The sequence below is a fragment of the Tursiops truncatus genome, chromosome 1 (assembly GCF_011762595.2).
Source record: "Tursiops truncatus isolate mTurTru1 chromosome 1, mTurTru1.mat.Y, whole genome shotgun sequence".
Lineage (NCBI taxonomy): Eukaryota > Metazoa > Chordata > Mammalia > Artiodactyla > Delphinidae > Tursiops > Tursiops truncatus.
In genome coordinates, this window is record NC_047034.1 from 148,661,976 (window position 1) to 148,675,772 (window position 13,797).

A 13,797-nucleotide genomic window follows, 5' to 3' on the forward strand; every position below is an offset into this window, starting at 1 on the left:
TCTATAGGGTGTCCAGATCATCTTTACACACGTAACTTGGAACATTTACTCCTATTCTGTCTTTTCTCCCTGAACATAGTTCATTCTGTCCAGTGGCAAGTTTGAGGTCATCAGGAAGGACCATGGTTTGCAGAGCTTCCATATCCAGCCCAGGCCTCTCTAGAGATCTTTTCTATCTCCTCCCCATCTCCCCATTCCTTTGTTGACTCACCTGCATCCCCAGGCAGGTCCACGGTCACAGGGAGGGACCAAGATCCCCAAGAGCCACGGAGGGAGACCCCATCAGGTTGGCTGCGTAGCTGGAGCCAGTAGGAGTTCCCAGGCTGGAGCCCTGAGAGGAGGCAGCTTCCACCCTTCACTGTCAGAGATGGAGCCTTGGGAGAAGAATCCCAGCCTCAGAATCTAGGTCTGCCTCTCAGCCGAGAGAGCCTCCACCTCTTATATCTGAAGCCCCACAACATGCCTGTGGAGAGACACTCAGTTCTTCACCGGATAGATATGCACACAGGCTGGGAGCCAGGTCAGTGGGTTTCGGGTGGAGTTCAGGGCTTTTTAGGGAAATCCCCATTAACCTGGAGGCCTGAAGCTCTCAATCTTGTTGGTATGAATGACCCAAAGTGGGAGATCCCTAAATAGACATGGCTCCTAATCAGAGCCTATACTAACTCTCTAAGGACCAACCCAGCCTGGAATCCCCGAAGTATGGCCTATCCTTTCTTGGGGGCAGAATTGTGGGCAGGAGATCGGGAGGTGGAGCAGAAGAAGGCCAGGATACTTCTCTAGTTGTGGGGGTCTGCTCTGGTACATCCTGTTGGGGCATCACGGGCTGAGCACACGGAGACTCGTCCGGAGCTGGGGCTAGGTTTGGTCTCCGCAGAGCTGGGCAGCAGGTTTCTGTGGACAGCAGCAGTGTGACTGTGGGACCCGTGGAGTTCCTTGGATCCTTGGGGCCATAGCGGAGTTCGTGCCTCAGAAATTCACTGATTTCGGGAGCTGGGACCTCCCAGCTGATCTGAAGTTCCCCTGGCTGGCTCCCTCCCATGGCCTTGATGAGGCTGGGGGGACCTGGCAGGCCTGAAGGTGAGACAGGGCACGTGAGAACTCTTTGGGGGCCACAGTCTACAGCTCAACCCACGGACTGTGGAGAGGGGATGCTGGAGGCTGGATTGAGGGCAGCCCTGGGGGCAGGGCAGGGAGGCTCCTTATCCTGTTCTCCTGTCCTCAGAACAGTGACCTCGTTGCACGTTTGTTAGGCTCGGTGCTCCTCAAGAGCAGGGACCTCTCTTCATCTGTGCATCCTTTCCACCTAGCACAGTGCCTGGCACATGGTAGGTATTCTGTAACTGATAAATGAGTGAGTCAATGAATAGGTTAATGATGGGAAAGTCAGGGTGTCTCTGGTGTGAAATGAAGTCTAGCTCTGGATGCTGAGGCTAAGAGGAATGAGAAGGGGGTCTTGAGGTGCCTCTGGGGGTCTGGTAGTGGGGGGACATCCACATCGTCTTGAAAGAGCACAGCTCAGTCTGATTCTAGGAGCTGGCCTGAGGGCAGCAAACGGGGGGGCCAGGATGACAGGAGGATGGTTCGTACCCACACTATCCACAGAGAGCACCCGCTGGGTCAGATTCTGGTTCAGAAACACGTTCTTCACCCAGAGGTGCAGTTGAGAGAAGAGGCGCACTTCATCCTGGGCTGGAAACTGGCACACGTACCGGGTTCCAAAGGGCAGCACACGCTGGGAACTCAGGGGGCAGGCACGGGGCTTCTCCCTGTGGGCACAGGAGAAGTCCGTCCTACCTACACGGCCACCTGTTCAGCCCTGAGGACCCAGGTCTGGGCCCAAACCCAAGTTCTATTTCCAATACTGCCATTTTTCTTCTCAGTGCCTGGGTGGGATTAGGGGTTACGTAGAGGGTGTGAGCTGGGTGTATCCAAAGCACATCTGTTCATTAAGTGGCTACTTAGGGCATGTACTTGGAGGAGTCCTCTGATAGCGCCAAAGGCAGGGAAGCTACTGGAATGGGGCTCAGCTGTGGTATGTACAGGACAGATACAGGGGAGTGGTACATACATGGTACATATATATGATATATATGATGCAGCACATACCCTGGGTAGGCATACAGCAGCTGATATATTTCACTGGGCGCTGCTTCTTCCTCATCCCAGAAGCAAGTGAGGTCCTCAAATGTTCGGGAGAAACAGTTCAGGGACTCTGAGTCCGAGGCCAGCAAGGAGGCATCTGAGGAATAGCTGGTGAGTTGGGCTCTGGGTCCTCCCTGGTGTGTTTGTGGGCAAGAGTCGGGGACCAATGGGAGCCTCCTACTTTGCACATCCCCCTCCCAGGGCTCCCTCTTCCTGGGTATAGGTGATCTCCACCCTCCACATACCTCACCTTGGCTGGTGACTTGTGCCAGGTTTTGGGGGGCCGGGAGGAGGCAGGAGATGACCACCAAGAGGGCCCAGGAGGGCATCTTCTCCGGCACTGTGTGCCTGCCTTAGCCCATCCTCCCTGCAGGAAGCCGGGCCCCAATCCCCTCCCGGGCCAGCCCCTCAGGTTCCTGTCAGATACAGCCCCACGTCCTGTCCCTGTCCCTGCCCCTGTGGGGCCCATCCAGACCACACTGGGGCCGGGGGCCAGGGGAGGGGGTGTGGGAGTGGGCAGGAGGGTAGGAAGAATTTGAAAGAGAGGATACAGACCTTTGGTGGGGGGGAGATGGGGGGGTTACATTTTTTTGACCATGTACCAAAAGCAGAGTAAGCCTCTATGTGTGTCCACGTTCACTGCTGTGGAAGGGTGTATCATGAGCATGGAGAGCAACATTCACTGAGTGCTACTTACAGTGCTGCCGTGTGTTAAGCACTTTGTATCTACTGACTCAGCTAACCCTCACAATAGTCTTATTACTTCCACGAGAGTGATGAGGAAACTGAGATGCAAATAAAGACTTGCCTAAGATGACACACCTCCTAAGAGGTAAAACTCAGGACATCAAGCTTCAGAACCCAAGTGCTTGACAACCATACCAGTGCCGCTGGAAGGTGTAATTTGCCAAGAAACGACTGTCTGCCTTGCAACTGTGACAAAATGGTGGCTCTTTCCACTCTAATAGGTTCTGTCACTTTGTGCACAAATAAACACGTTCTCCTGGGAACTACACAACAGCCTCCATCGTGGGGACCCTCCACAGCTGCCTTTCATCCTTTGCTACTCAAAGTGTGGTCCATGGATCAGCAGCAAGAGCATTCCCTGGGAGTGTCTTACAAATGCAGACTCTTGGGCCCCGCCCCAGACCTTCTAAAACAGAATCTGCACTCTCTCCAAATTCCCAGATGATGCGAATACATATTAAAGCTTGAGACGCTCTGGTCTTCGGCACTTTTATCAGGTTGGCTCAGAATCAGGGGGTGGTTGGTCTCAGTCCTCCAGCTTGAGCTCATCTTCACAGTAGCGGAAGAGTGGGTGTGATCCCTTCTCTGTAGCCCAGGCCCCCTCCTGGGACTGCTCTGACTGGTAGCTTTTATGCCGATTCTCAGGAGCTTTGACTCTTGCAGGGCATGGGGCCAGTGTAGACCATATTAACTCCCACATTTAGCCCCTCTGGCTTCAGCTGGGGCGCCCCTTCCTGGCTTTACAGAGTTAGTATCCTCAATATCACTTTTCTCTCTTCCTCCTGAATTAATGCTACTAACAGAGAATTGTGGGAAGGGGTAGGAGGAGGGACATGGAAACCTACAGCTCCCCTGTGAAGTCTTAGCTTCTCTCGCACCATTTCTCTGCAAGAAGTCCCTGAGGCTAGGTTTGTCCCGATTCCTGTTCAGTTCTCAAGTTCCAAGGACCAGCTTCCTTTGCCCAACGGGGGTGACTTTGGACGCCTCTCCCAGACCCCAATCAAGGGCCACCCAACCTCTGCCGGGTCAAGTGAGAGGGGAAACAACTCTAATGTTCATGCAGTCCCATGGCTTTGATGCTGTGTATGTGCTGATGGCTTCAAAATATCTCTAGCTGCGACTCCCCCTCCTGGGGTCCAGATCTGGATCACCAACTGCCTACTTGGCATCTCTGCTTATGTGTCTAATGGGCATCTTATACTTAACGATGGCCAAAGTAAAACTCTTGATTCTGGTTCCCACCCTTAAACCTGTTTTGTTTCCTCTAGTCTTACCCACACTGTAAGTGGCACTACCATCTACTCAGTTGATCAAACCAGAAACCTCAGTGCTCCTTGATTCCTGTCTTCCTCTTACCCTACATTCAATTCATTAGCAAGTCCTGCCAGATAGTCTTTCAAAATGCACCCTGAACTTGCACCACCTCCACTGCTACCATCCTAGTCCGTCCAAGTCCGGATCACTGAGTAACTTCCTAACTAACTCCACTCTTAACCCCTCCGGCAGATCCTCCACAGAACGGGAGTGAGATGTTTAAAATGCAAATCAGATTTCTTCACTCCCCTGCTGAAAACCCCTAACGGTTTCCTACTGCACTTAGAATAAAATCCAGACACCTCCTAGAGGCACACAAGGTCCTGCCTGATCCGGCCCCTGCCTACTTAGATCCCATCTCCACCAGCCGCAATAACCTCACTGTGTCTCTCATCTTAATCCTTCTCATGCTCAACCTTTCTGCAGCTGATACTCTCCTCCTTCCTTGTGTTCTGCAATGTGTCACCTTCTCCTGGTTTCCTCCTGCTTCTGTAATGTTCCCTCCCAGTTTCTCTCTCTCTTTGCTCTTTCTCTTAAATGTTGGTGTTCCCCAGATGTCCTTGTTTCCCCCTTCATATTCCCCGAGTGGTCTCACGGCTTCAGTTCCATCTATATACCAGTAACTCTCAAGGTTTTATCACTCTTTTGAACTTCAAGTTCTCACTTACTTATTAGACATCTTGAGTTGTTGCTCCATGGGCACTTCAAGCTCACCGTGTCCCAAACAGAGCTATTCCTACCTCCCATGCAGCCTATCGGATCTTCCCTTCCTATGTTTGCATCTCACCATAGGCGACCTGGGCGTTATCCTCAAATTTTCATTCTCCCTCTACGCCTGCATCCAGGTCTTACCAAGTCCTATGACCTTCACAGGGAGGCAGCATAATAGTGTTTAGGGGTGAGGGCCCACAAGTCAAGGGGCTGGTTTACTACCATCAGAGAGTTGAGTTGGGGCCTTTCTGCTTCTGCGTGGAAGGACGACCAACTACCTGTCCCTGTCATTTTGCCATTTTTTTCTGCTTCCACACAGCTGGAAAGAGATGCCTTCCCCAATCCTTTGCTTTTTTAGAATATTAAACAGAGACTGGAATAGCCCTAGGTGAAAGGAGATCACTTAGATCTGCTACTCTCCGGTCAGGGGCCAATGGGTCCAGCCCAGGTCAGCAGGCCTAGGCTTTTCTGTTTGGATATAAGGCCAAAGCCCTGGCATATCAAAGTCTGTATTTGATCTCTGTGCAGCTGCTGCTGAGAGAACTCAAGGGGTTGCTGGGTGTGGACTGGCTCAGGCCGTAGTGTGCTGTTAGACTGCTCTCTGGGGCTGGGGGATGGGAGCCCGTTGGGTAGCATTTGCTGCTCTTTGTGGTATAAATACTCCCACATGGCCAATTTCAAGCTACTAATGTGATATCCCTGAACAGTGAGTGGGAAGAGAATCGGGCTCTCAGGGGCCCATGCCTGTGCCCTTGTCCTCTCCCTCCCAATTTTCCCAGATTTCCCAACATCTGTCATTTTCTTCCAGTCAGAAAGCCAGGGAGAGGTAGCTCTGGGCACTTGGTTTCTCCATCTCCTCGTCTCTTTCCCAGCGTTGCCAAGCTTCTCTCCAGAACCATTGTTCCATTGACGCCTGGAGCAGTGTGTCAGAGCACTGTGGTTTCCCCACACTTTTTTCAGTGTTATATTTGCTATTCCCATAGTTGACAAATGGTCTCTCCTTATTCAGTACTTTTTCTGAAGCTCAAATTTGCTTTTATTCTTTCCCTGCTTAAAATCCTTTTGTGATCGTTTGGACCAAGGTTCATCTCTCGATGCTAGAACTAAAGTCCTTAAACCTCTCATCTTCCTGTTCCTGGACTCTCTCCCTCATGATGCTCCCTTCACTCTTTCCCAAACCCTGCCACAGGCCCTTCTTCCTTGCTTCCCCAAGCACAGAACCCTCCAAACTCTCAGCCTGTTGGAGCTGTCTTTGTGATTCAAGTCATTACTTCTTGGGACTCTTATCCCCCAACTATATGTAATGGGGAAAAAAGCCTAACTTAAAAAGAAAAATGCAGTTTCACATTCCTTTCAGAGGCCTTGTAACTGTTTTGTGATCAGAAGCAACCTGGTGACACTTTGGGCATAGGAAGGGGTTAGAGAGCTGAATTTGCCAAATATGAAATTAATGAGAATTTTGGAGTGTATTGTGGTAACTCCAGAGAAAAAAGGAGGAGAGCTAGCAAGTGAAAGATAGCAGCCTGAGGGAAAGAAATCTTCACCAGTGAGAAATTCCAGTAGAAGGACTGTTGGAGGAAAATTTCAGAACAGTGATGCTTAATACTCAGTTTTAAGTTTACTTCCTATTCTGTGAAAGCTTAGCTTCCCTAAAGCATCCCCAAACACTCAGTAGAGGCCTTCTGTAGCAAAACCCTATATTCATGGTGTTTTAGGAACAAAGGGAGAAAGGTAATGATACCTGTGGAGTCAAGAGAGGATGGCAGCCACAGAAAGTGAGCAATCCAGTGATCAAGAATTTAGCAAGAGCAGGAATTCAGACTGAGGGGTGATCATGAGGATGTACTAGAGTCCTAGTCAGAATAGATGAGGGCATGGACTTCCCAGAGGATCGGAATAGGGACTGGGCTATTCTGATTGGATGTAAAGGGAAAAGGTGACACCAAAGCGTTGCAAGCCTTGAGGACATTTGGGTTACACACACACGATCTTTCTTTCCTCTGAGTCCCCCCAGGATTTTGTGCCCCTGTGAGGGTGCTTTAATACATAAACATCTGTGCACAGCTCCCCCTCAGCGAGACAAGATGTGAACCCTGCCAAGAGGGGACTGTCATCTTAGCTCACTCATCCTGGGGTAAAAGTCGGGTGGGAGTGGGCCAGCCTCTTCCTCCCTGATTCCCTGTCCCACCAGCTACCATTAAAGAGCACTTGCTGGGCTTCCCTGGTGGCGCAGTGGTTGAGGGTCCGCCTGCCGATGCAGGGCACACGGGTTCGTGCCCCGGTCCGGGAAGATCCCACATGCCGCGGAGCGGCTGGGCCCGTGAGCCATGGCCGCTGAGCCTGCGCGTCCGGAGCCTGTGCTCCGTGGCGGGAGGGGCCACAGCAGTGAGAGGCCCGCGAACCCAAAAAAAAAAAAAAAAAAAAACAAAAAAAGAGCGCTTGCTATTTGCTAGCCGTACGCTAATGCATTGTCTCATTACATCCCACGAGGACTCCGTTCTGTGCCCTTGTTCTTACCTTACGGAAGAGAAGACGCAGGCTGAGATGGATTAACTGAGTTGTCCAAAGTCACTATTAAGGGGAACTGAGATTTGAATTTAGGTCTGTCTGACTCCAAAGCCTGTTCTTATAACTAGTACATGAACACCTCTGACTAGGACTACTGTTTCCTCCACTTTATTCATTTATTTAACGTTATGTGCCTGGCACAGGGCCACACCAGGCCAGAGTCTCTCCCACAGGTTGAGGCTGGGTTCAGAACAGGCATCAGGAGAGGTTTTATTCAAGTAAATGGGAAAAGGACCCCTAGGTGCCCAGCAGCGACCCCAAGCGAGAGCTACAGGGGACCCAATTTGATAAGCCCTCTGTCCTCCTGACCTGCTGGGCTCTCTCCGACCCCTGAATCCATGTTTCCTGCTGAGGAAACATGAGGACCAGACCACTCCGGCCAGACTCTGGGAGCGGGCCTGGGGTGAGATAAGAGATGCATTGCCCGTGGGAGGAGCTTGAGCTGCCCAGAGGGCCAGGCAGGAAATCACCCCTTCCTTGGGGCCGAGAGGGGAATGACTCAGGGCTGACGGGTGGGAGTTCCGTTTTTGCAGTCCTGGCAGGCTGCAGTGAGGCCTCTTGGACAAAGCACTTGGGTTCGCCTTTCCCACAGCCGCCAGCCAAATGAGGCTTCAAGAGGCGTGCCTCGGCCTTCCCTCTTCCCTTTTCCATCATTTCCCTGGAAACAAGTTTGTGCTGCTGAGTACGTCTCTTGTTCCAACCCTTGCCCAACCCAGGTCGTCCCCTGTGGGAATACAGCTGCCGAGTGAGGCAGTGAGGACTGCAGCTAGACAGGGCTGGGGCAGGTGAGGCTGAGAGTTTAGGTGCTTTGGCCTGAAGTTCTCTGCCTTGTTTGTAGTGGCGTCCTAGGTCCTACGGTGCCACAGTGGATGTGTGAGCTCTTCTGTTGGGGGAGAATGCCCTTGGGGCCCGCCCTTAGCCCAGGACCTGGCGTGCAGTATGCAATCAAAGTATTGGTGTTGGATTTGCAAGCTGGTATTATACCCCAGTCGGGCCCTTTCCCCTGTGCCAGAGAAGCACCACAGCACTGTGGCTACGAGAAGGATTCTGGATCCAGAATGTCTCGATTTGAACCCCAACTCTGGCCACTTATGAGCTGCCAGACTCTGGCTAAGTTACTTAACCTCTCTGAGGCTGTTGTCTCTTCTGTAGAATGGGAATGATAATAATAGTAGCTACCTAATAGGGTTGTTGAAGATGAAAGGAATTAATATGTGCCACGCGCTTGGGCCGTGCCTGGCAATTAAGCACCATGTACATAGCAGCTGTTTTTGTTCTTTCAGTGACTGACACTTCCAGCAACCCAGTCATCTAAACAGAAGTGTGGCAATAATCCTAGACTCCTTCCCTTTCCTTCCACGCCCATATTCAACCCCTGGCCATTCTTCCACCTAAGTATTTCTTCCAGCTCACCACCACACCATCACTTCTTCATTCTCTCTCTCTTTTTTAACAGCTTTATTGGAATTTAATTTACATACCATACAATTCACCCAATTAAAGTGTGAAATCTTTATGATATAAAGATATATGAAATGGCAGTCAATTTTAGATCACTTTTATCTCCTCAAAAAGAAATCCTGGGACTTCCCTGGTGGCACAGTGGTTAAGACTCTGCGCTCCCAATGCAGGCGGCCTGGGTTCGATCCCTGGTCCGGGAACTAGATCCCACATGCATGCCGCAACTAAGAGTTTGCATGCCACAACTAAGGAGCCCACGAGCCGCAACTGAGGAGCCTGCCTGCCGCAACTAAGAACCGACGCAACTAAATAAATTAAAAAAAAAAAAAAAAAAAGAAATCCTGTATCTTTTAGCTCTTGCCCTCCTATTCTCCATCTGCTAATCCCAAACTCTAAGCAACCTGTAATTTACCTCCTATTTCTAAAGACTTGTCCATTCTGGACATTTCATGTAAATGAAATACAAACAAATACAACATGTGGTCTTTTTGTGACTGGCTTCTCTCTTAGCATGGTATTTTCAAGGTTCATGCATGTTGTAGAGTGCATCAGCATTTCATTCCCTTTTAATGGCTGAAATAATATTCAATTCTATGGATATACCACATTTTGTTTATCCATCCATCAGTCGATAGACATTTGGGTTGTTTCCACTTTTTGCCTATTATGAATAATGCTTCTATAAATATTCAAGTACAGTTTTGTGTGGTCATATGTTTTCGTTTCTCTTGGGTATACACCTAGGAATGGAAATGCGGGGTCCTATGGAAATTTTATGCTTAATTGTTCGAGGAACTGCTAGGCTATTTTCCAAAGAGGCTGCACCATTTTACATTCCCACCAGCAATGTATGAGGGTTCTAATTTCTCCTTGCCAACACTTGTTATTATCTGACTTTTGATTATAGCCATCCTAGTGGATATGAAGTGGTATCTCCTTATAGTATTTTTTTAAAAATTATTGAAGTATAGTTGATTTACAATGTTGTGTTCATTTCTGCTGTACAGCAAAGTGATTCAGTTACATATATATATTCTTTTCCATTATGGTTTATCACAGGATATTGAATACAGTTTCTTGTGCTTTACAGTAGGACCTTATTGTTTATCCGTCCTATATATAATAGCTTGTGTCTGCTAATCCCAAACTTCCAATCCTTCCCTCCTCCACCCCAATTCTCCTTACAGTTTTGATTTGAATTTTCCTGATGACTAATAATGTTGAACATCTTTTCTTGTGCTTATTGGCCATTTGTATATCTTCTTTGGAGAAATGTCTATTCAGGGCCTTTGCTTATTTTAAAAAATTGGGATAGTTATCTTTATTGAGTTGTAAGTCTTCTTTATATATCCTAGATATAAGTCCCTTCTCAGATATGTGATTTGCAAATATTTTTTTTTCCCATTCTATGGGTTGTCTTTTGACCTTCTTGATAATGTCCTTTGATATGCCAAAGTTTTCAACTTTGATGAAGTCTAATTCATTTATTTTTAATTTTGTTACTTGTGCTTTTGGTGTCATATCTAAGAATTCATTGCTAAATTCAAGGTAATGAAGATTTACCCCTGTGTTTTCTTTTAAGGGTTTTATAGTTTTAGCTCTTGCACTTAGGTCTTTGATCCAGTTTGAGTTTGTTTATGGTGTTTGTAAAAGGTCCAATACATCCTTCTGCATGTGGCTATTCAGTTGTCCCAGCACCATTTGTTGAGGACCATTCTTTCCCATTGAATGGTCTTGGCACCTCTGTTTAAAATTAGTTGATCATAGACACATGGGTTTCTTTCTAGATTCTCAGTTCTATTCTATTGATCTATCTGTCTATCCTTATGCCAGCACCACACTATCTTGATTTTTATTGCTTTATAATAAGTTTCGCATTAGGAAGTGTCAGTCCTCCAAATTTGTCCTTCTTTTTCATGATTGTTTTGGCTGATTTGGGTCTCTTGCAATTCCATATGGATTTTAGAATCAGCTTGTCAATTTCTACTAAGAAGCCAGTTAGTATTCTGACAGGATTGCATTGAATCTGTAGATCAGTTTGGGAAGTATTATTATCTTAACAATACTAAGTCTTCCAATTCATGAACATGAGATGTTTTTCCATTTATTTAGATGTGCTTTAATTTCTTTCAATGATGTTTTGTAGTTTTCAGAGTATAAGTTTTGCATGCCAAATATATTCCTAAGTATTTTATTATTTTTAGTGCTATCGTAAATGGAATTTTCTTATTTTCATTTTCAGATTGTTCATTGCAAGTATATAAAAGAAAACTGCCTTTTGTATATAAATCTTGTGTCCTGCAAACTTGCTGAACTCATTTATCAGTTGTAATAGTTTTTTAGTGGATTCCTTAGGATTTCCTGGATACACAATCATGTTATCTGCAAATAGAGACAGTTTTACTTCTTCCTTTCCAGTCTGGGTGCTGTTTGTTTATTTTTCTTGCCCATCTGCCCTGGCTAGAACCTCCAGTACAGTGTTGAATAGAAGTGGGGAGACAGATATCTTTGTCTTATTCCTTCCTGTTCTTAGGGAAAAAGCATTCAGTCTTTCACTATTAAGTATGATGTGGATTTTTGTAAATGCCCTGTATCAGGTTGATAAAGTCTCCTTCTATTCTTAGTTTTAGTTGTTGTTTTTTTTAAACATGAAAGTGTGTTGGATTTTGTCCAATGCTTTTTCTGTGCCTATTGAGATGATCATGTAGTTTTTGTTTTTCATTCTATTGATACGTTGACGTATTAATCGGTTTTTGGATGTTTAACCAACCTTGGCACTCCTGGGATAAATCCCACTTGGTTATGTTATGCAATCCTTTTTATATGTTGCTGGATTCTGTAGTATTTTCTTGAGAATTTTTGTGTCCATATTCATAAGATATATTGATCTGTTGTTTTGTTTTCTTGTGATCTTTTGTCTGCTCTGTGTATCGGGTAATACTGGTCTTACAGAATGAATTGGGAGCTATTCTTTCCTCTTCTATTTCTGAAGAGTTTGTGAAAATTTTGTATTTATTCTTTAAGTGTTTGGTGGAATTCACCAGCAAAGCCATCTGGGCATGGGCTTTTCTTTGTAGGTCGTTTTTTGATTACTAATTTAATCTTTTTATTTGTCATAAGTCTATTTAGATTGCCTATTTTTTCTTGAGTCAATTTTGGTAGTTCCTGTCTTTCTAGGAATTTGTCCATTTTGTTTAAGGTATCTAATTTATAGCATGTCACTTTGTTCCTCTATAATCCATCTTCCACAGAGTAACCAGTGATCTTTTCAAAAATGCAAATCTGCTCATGACACACCCCTGCATCCAGCTCTTCTATGGCTGCCCTTTGCCCTTAGGATAAAGACCCATATCCTTAATATTGCCTATAAGGTTCAGTATGGGCTGGCCCCTGCCACCTCTCTGCGGTCATTACCCTCATGGAGCTATGTTCTCCCTTTGTTCCAGACACAGGGAATTCTTTGCAGCTCCTGAACATACCACATGTCACAGGTGCTGTTTCCTCTGCCAGGTGTTTTCTTCTGTTAAGCTCCTGCTTCTTCTTCATGGCCCATATTAAAATGTTACCTTCTCTAGAAAAGCCTTCCCGACTGCATCTCCTTTCTACGTATCCCACAGGTCCCGTCTCCCTCTCTTATAGCATACACCACTATATTTTATTGTTTGTTTACATACCTGTCACCCCACAGGGGCATCTTTGTTTATATATTGGTCCCTACCAGAGATAACTTTTTAATCCCCACATCCAAGACCTGGAAATATCCCTGCAGTAGAGCTGAAATGGAATTTCATTCTAGAGAATCCCATCTCCCCTAGCATGCATAGCCTCCCCTTTACTCCAGTTAATTTCTTCTTCTTAAATTCAGCTCCACTCTCTAACCACTCAAGTCTTTTTGGAATATAGGTTCTGATAATCACCCCCTTCCCCAACTTACTGCATTTGTGTATAATGATATCAGCTGACACTTGCTGAACACTATGTCCAAGGTCATAGTTGTGAGAAACGTCCCTGTGTAATCTTATTTAGTGCTAACAGCAGTGAGGTAGCTGTTACTAACTTCATTTTTCAGAGGAGAAAACTGAAGCTCAGAGAGGTTGAGTGAGTTGACCAAGGTCACACAGATAGTAAGTGATATAGCAGGGACTTGGACATGGGTCTGTGTGATTCCAGTATCTGTGCTCTTAACCACAATACCATCCTATCTTTATGTCTTCTTCGATTTTATCTGATTCGCTGAAAAAATGTGAGAAGCAAGACAAGTCTTGTTTCTTAAGGACCAGTGGGAGAGAAAGCTGAGGCCAGCAGTGACAAATCAAAAGGATGCGCAAACCTGAAGGCCACACAGCATGGGGTAATGATTTGGGACTAGCTTTCAGTACAGGGATCACCTCCCCACACACTTAGAGACTCTGAGGAAGGCAAAGGAATCCTACCGTGGCTGGCTGAAGTTGGAAGTGACCTCTGCTTTCTTCCTTTGGGGCCCACAAGCCGGGCAGTACCAAGCCAGGGAAGGCTGTCTAGAGACATAAGGAAAATGGGAGCTCAAGACAGGCCAGAATCTGTCCGGTGCTGAGGTGACAGTTTGAGCTGAGGCTGGCCTAGAGCCGATCCTGGGAGGGGACTGTTTGGACAGAGCAGAGAATCCTAGGCTGGCAGCTACCTAGGGAGACGCATTGGTGATAGAGGCTGGAAAGCCGGGAAGAGACCAGGGGAGAACTGGACTTCTCATTGTGACGGAGATGTGGGGGCAGTGTATGTATGAAATGGGTCTTCAAGAATATCTCCCATCATGCAGAGGCAACCCCCGTAGAGGGCTTGAAATAATGACAGTGTAACCAGCGATAGCATTTC

General features: G+C 46.9%; 1 protein-coding gene and 1 long non-coding RNA gene across 8 annotated transcripts in view; one reads left to right on the forward strand and one right to left on the reverse strand.

Annotated features, from left to right (window-relative positions):
- MPL (MPL proto-oncogene, thrombopoietin receptor) overlaps positions 1–13,735 on the reverse strand; it is a 28,908-nt gene extending 15,173 nt beyond the window's left edge. For 5 of the 7 annotated variants that reach the window (XM_073790935.1, XM_073790931.1, XM_073790923.1 and 2 more), the window contains exons 1-5: positions 13,380–13,735; positions 2,110–2,242; positions 1,591–1,769; positions 776–1,074; positions 212–374 (exon numbers count right to left, since the gene is read on the reverse strand). In XM_073790935.1, coding sequence (XP_073647036.1) covers positions 212–374; positions 776–1,074; positions 1,591–1,769; positions 2,110–2,242; positions 13,380–13,473 — 868 coding nt within the window. In that variant the 5' untranslated portion in view covers positions 13,474–13,735. Of the gene's footprint in view, positions 1–211; positions 375–775; positions 1,075–1,590; positions 1,770–2,109; positions 2,243–2,395; positions 2,475–13,379 lie in introns of those variants that run through there. The other 2 variants (XM_073790928.1, XM_033836611.2) reach the window with 2 other exon arrangements.
- Positions 941–3,727, forward strand: LOC141276300 (uncharacterized). Its single transcript, XR_012325582.1, has 3 exons — positions 941–1,080; positions 1,226–1,328; positions 2,170–3,727. It is a non-coding gene; the product is annotated as an uncharacterized lncRNA (long non-coding RNA).
- Positions 13,736–13,797: the final 62 nt, after the last annotated feature.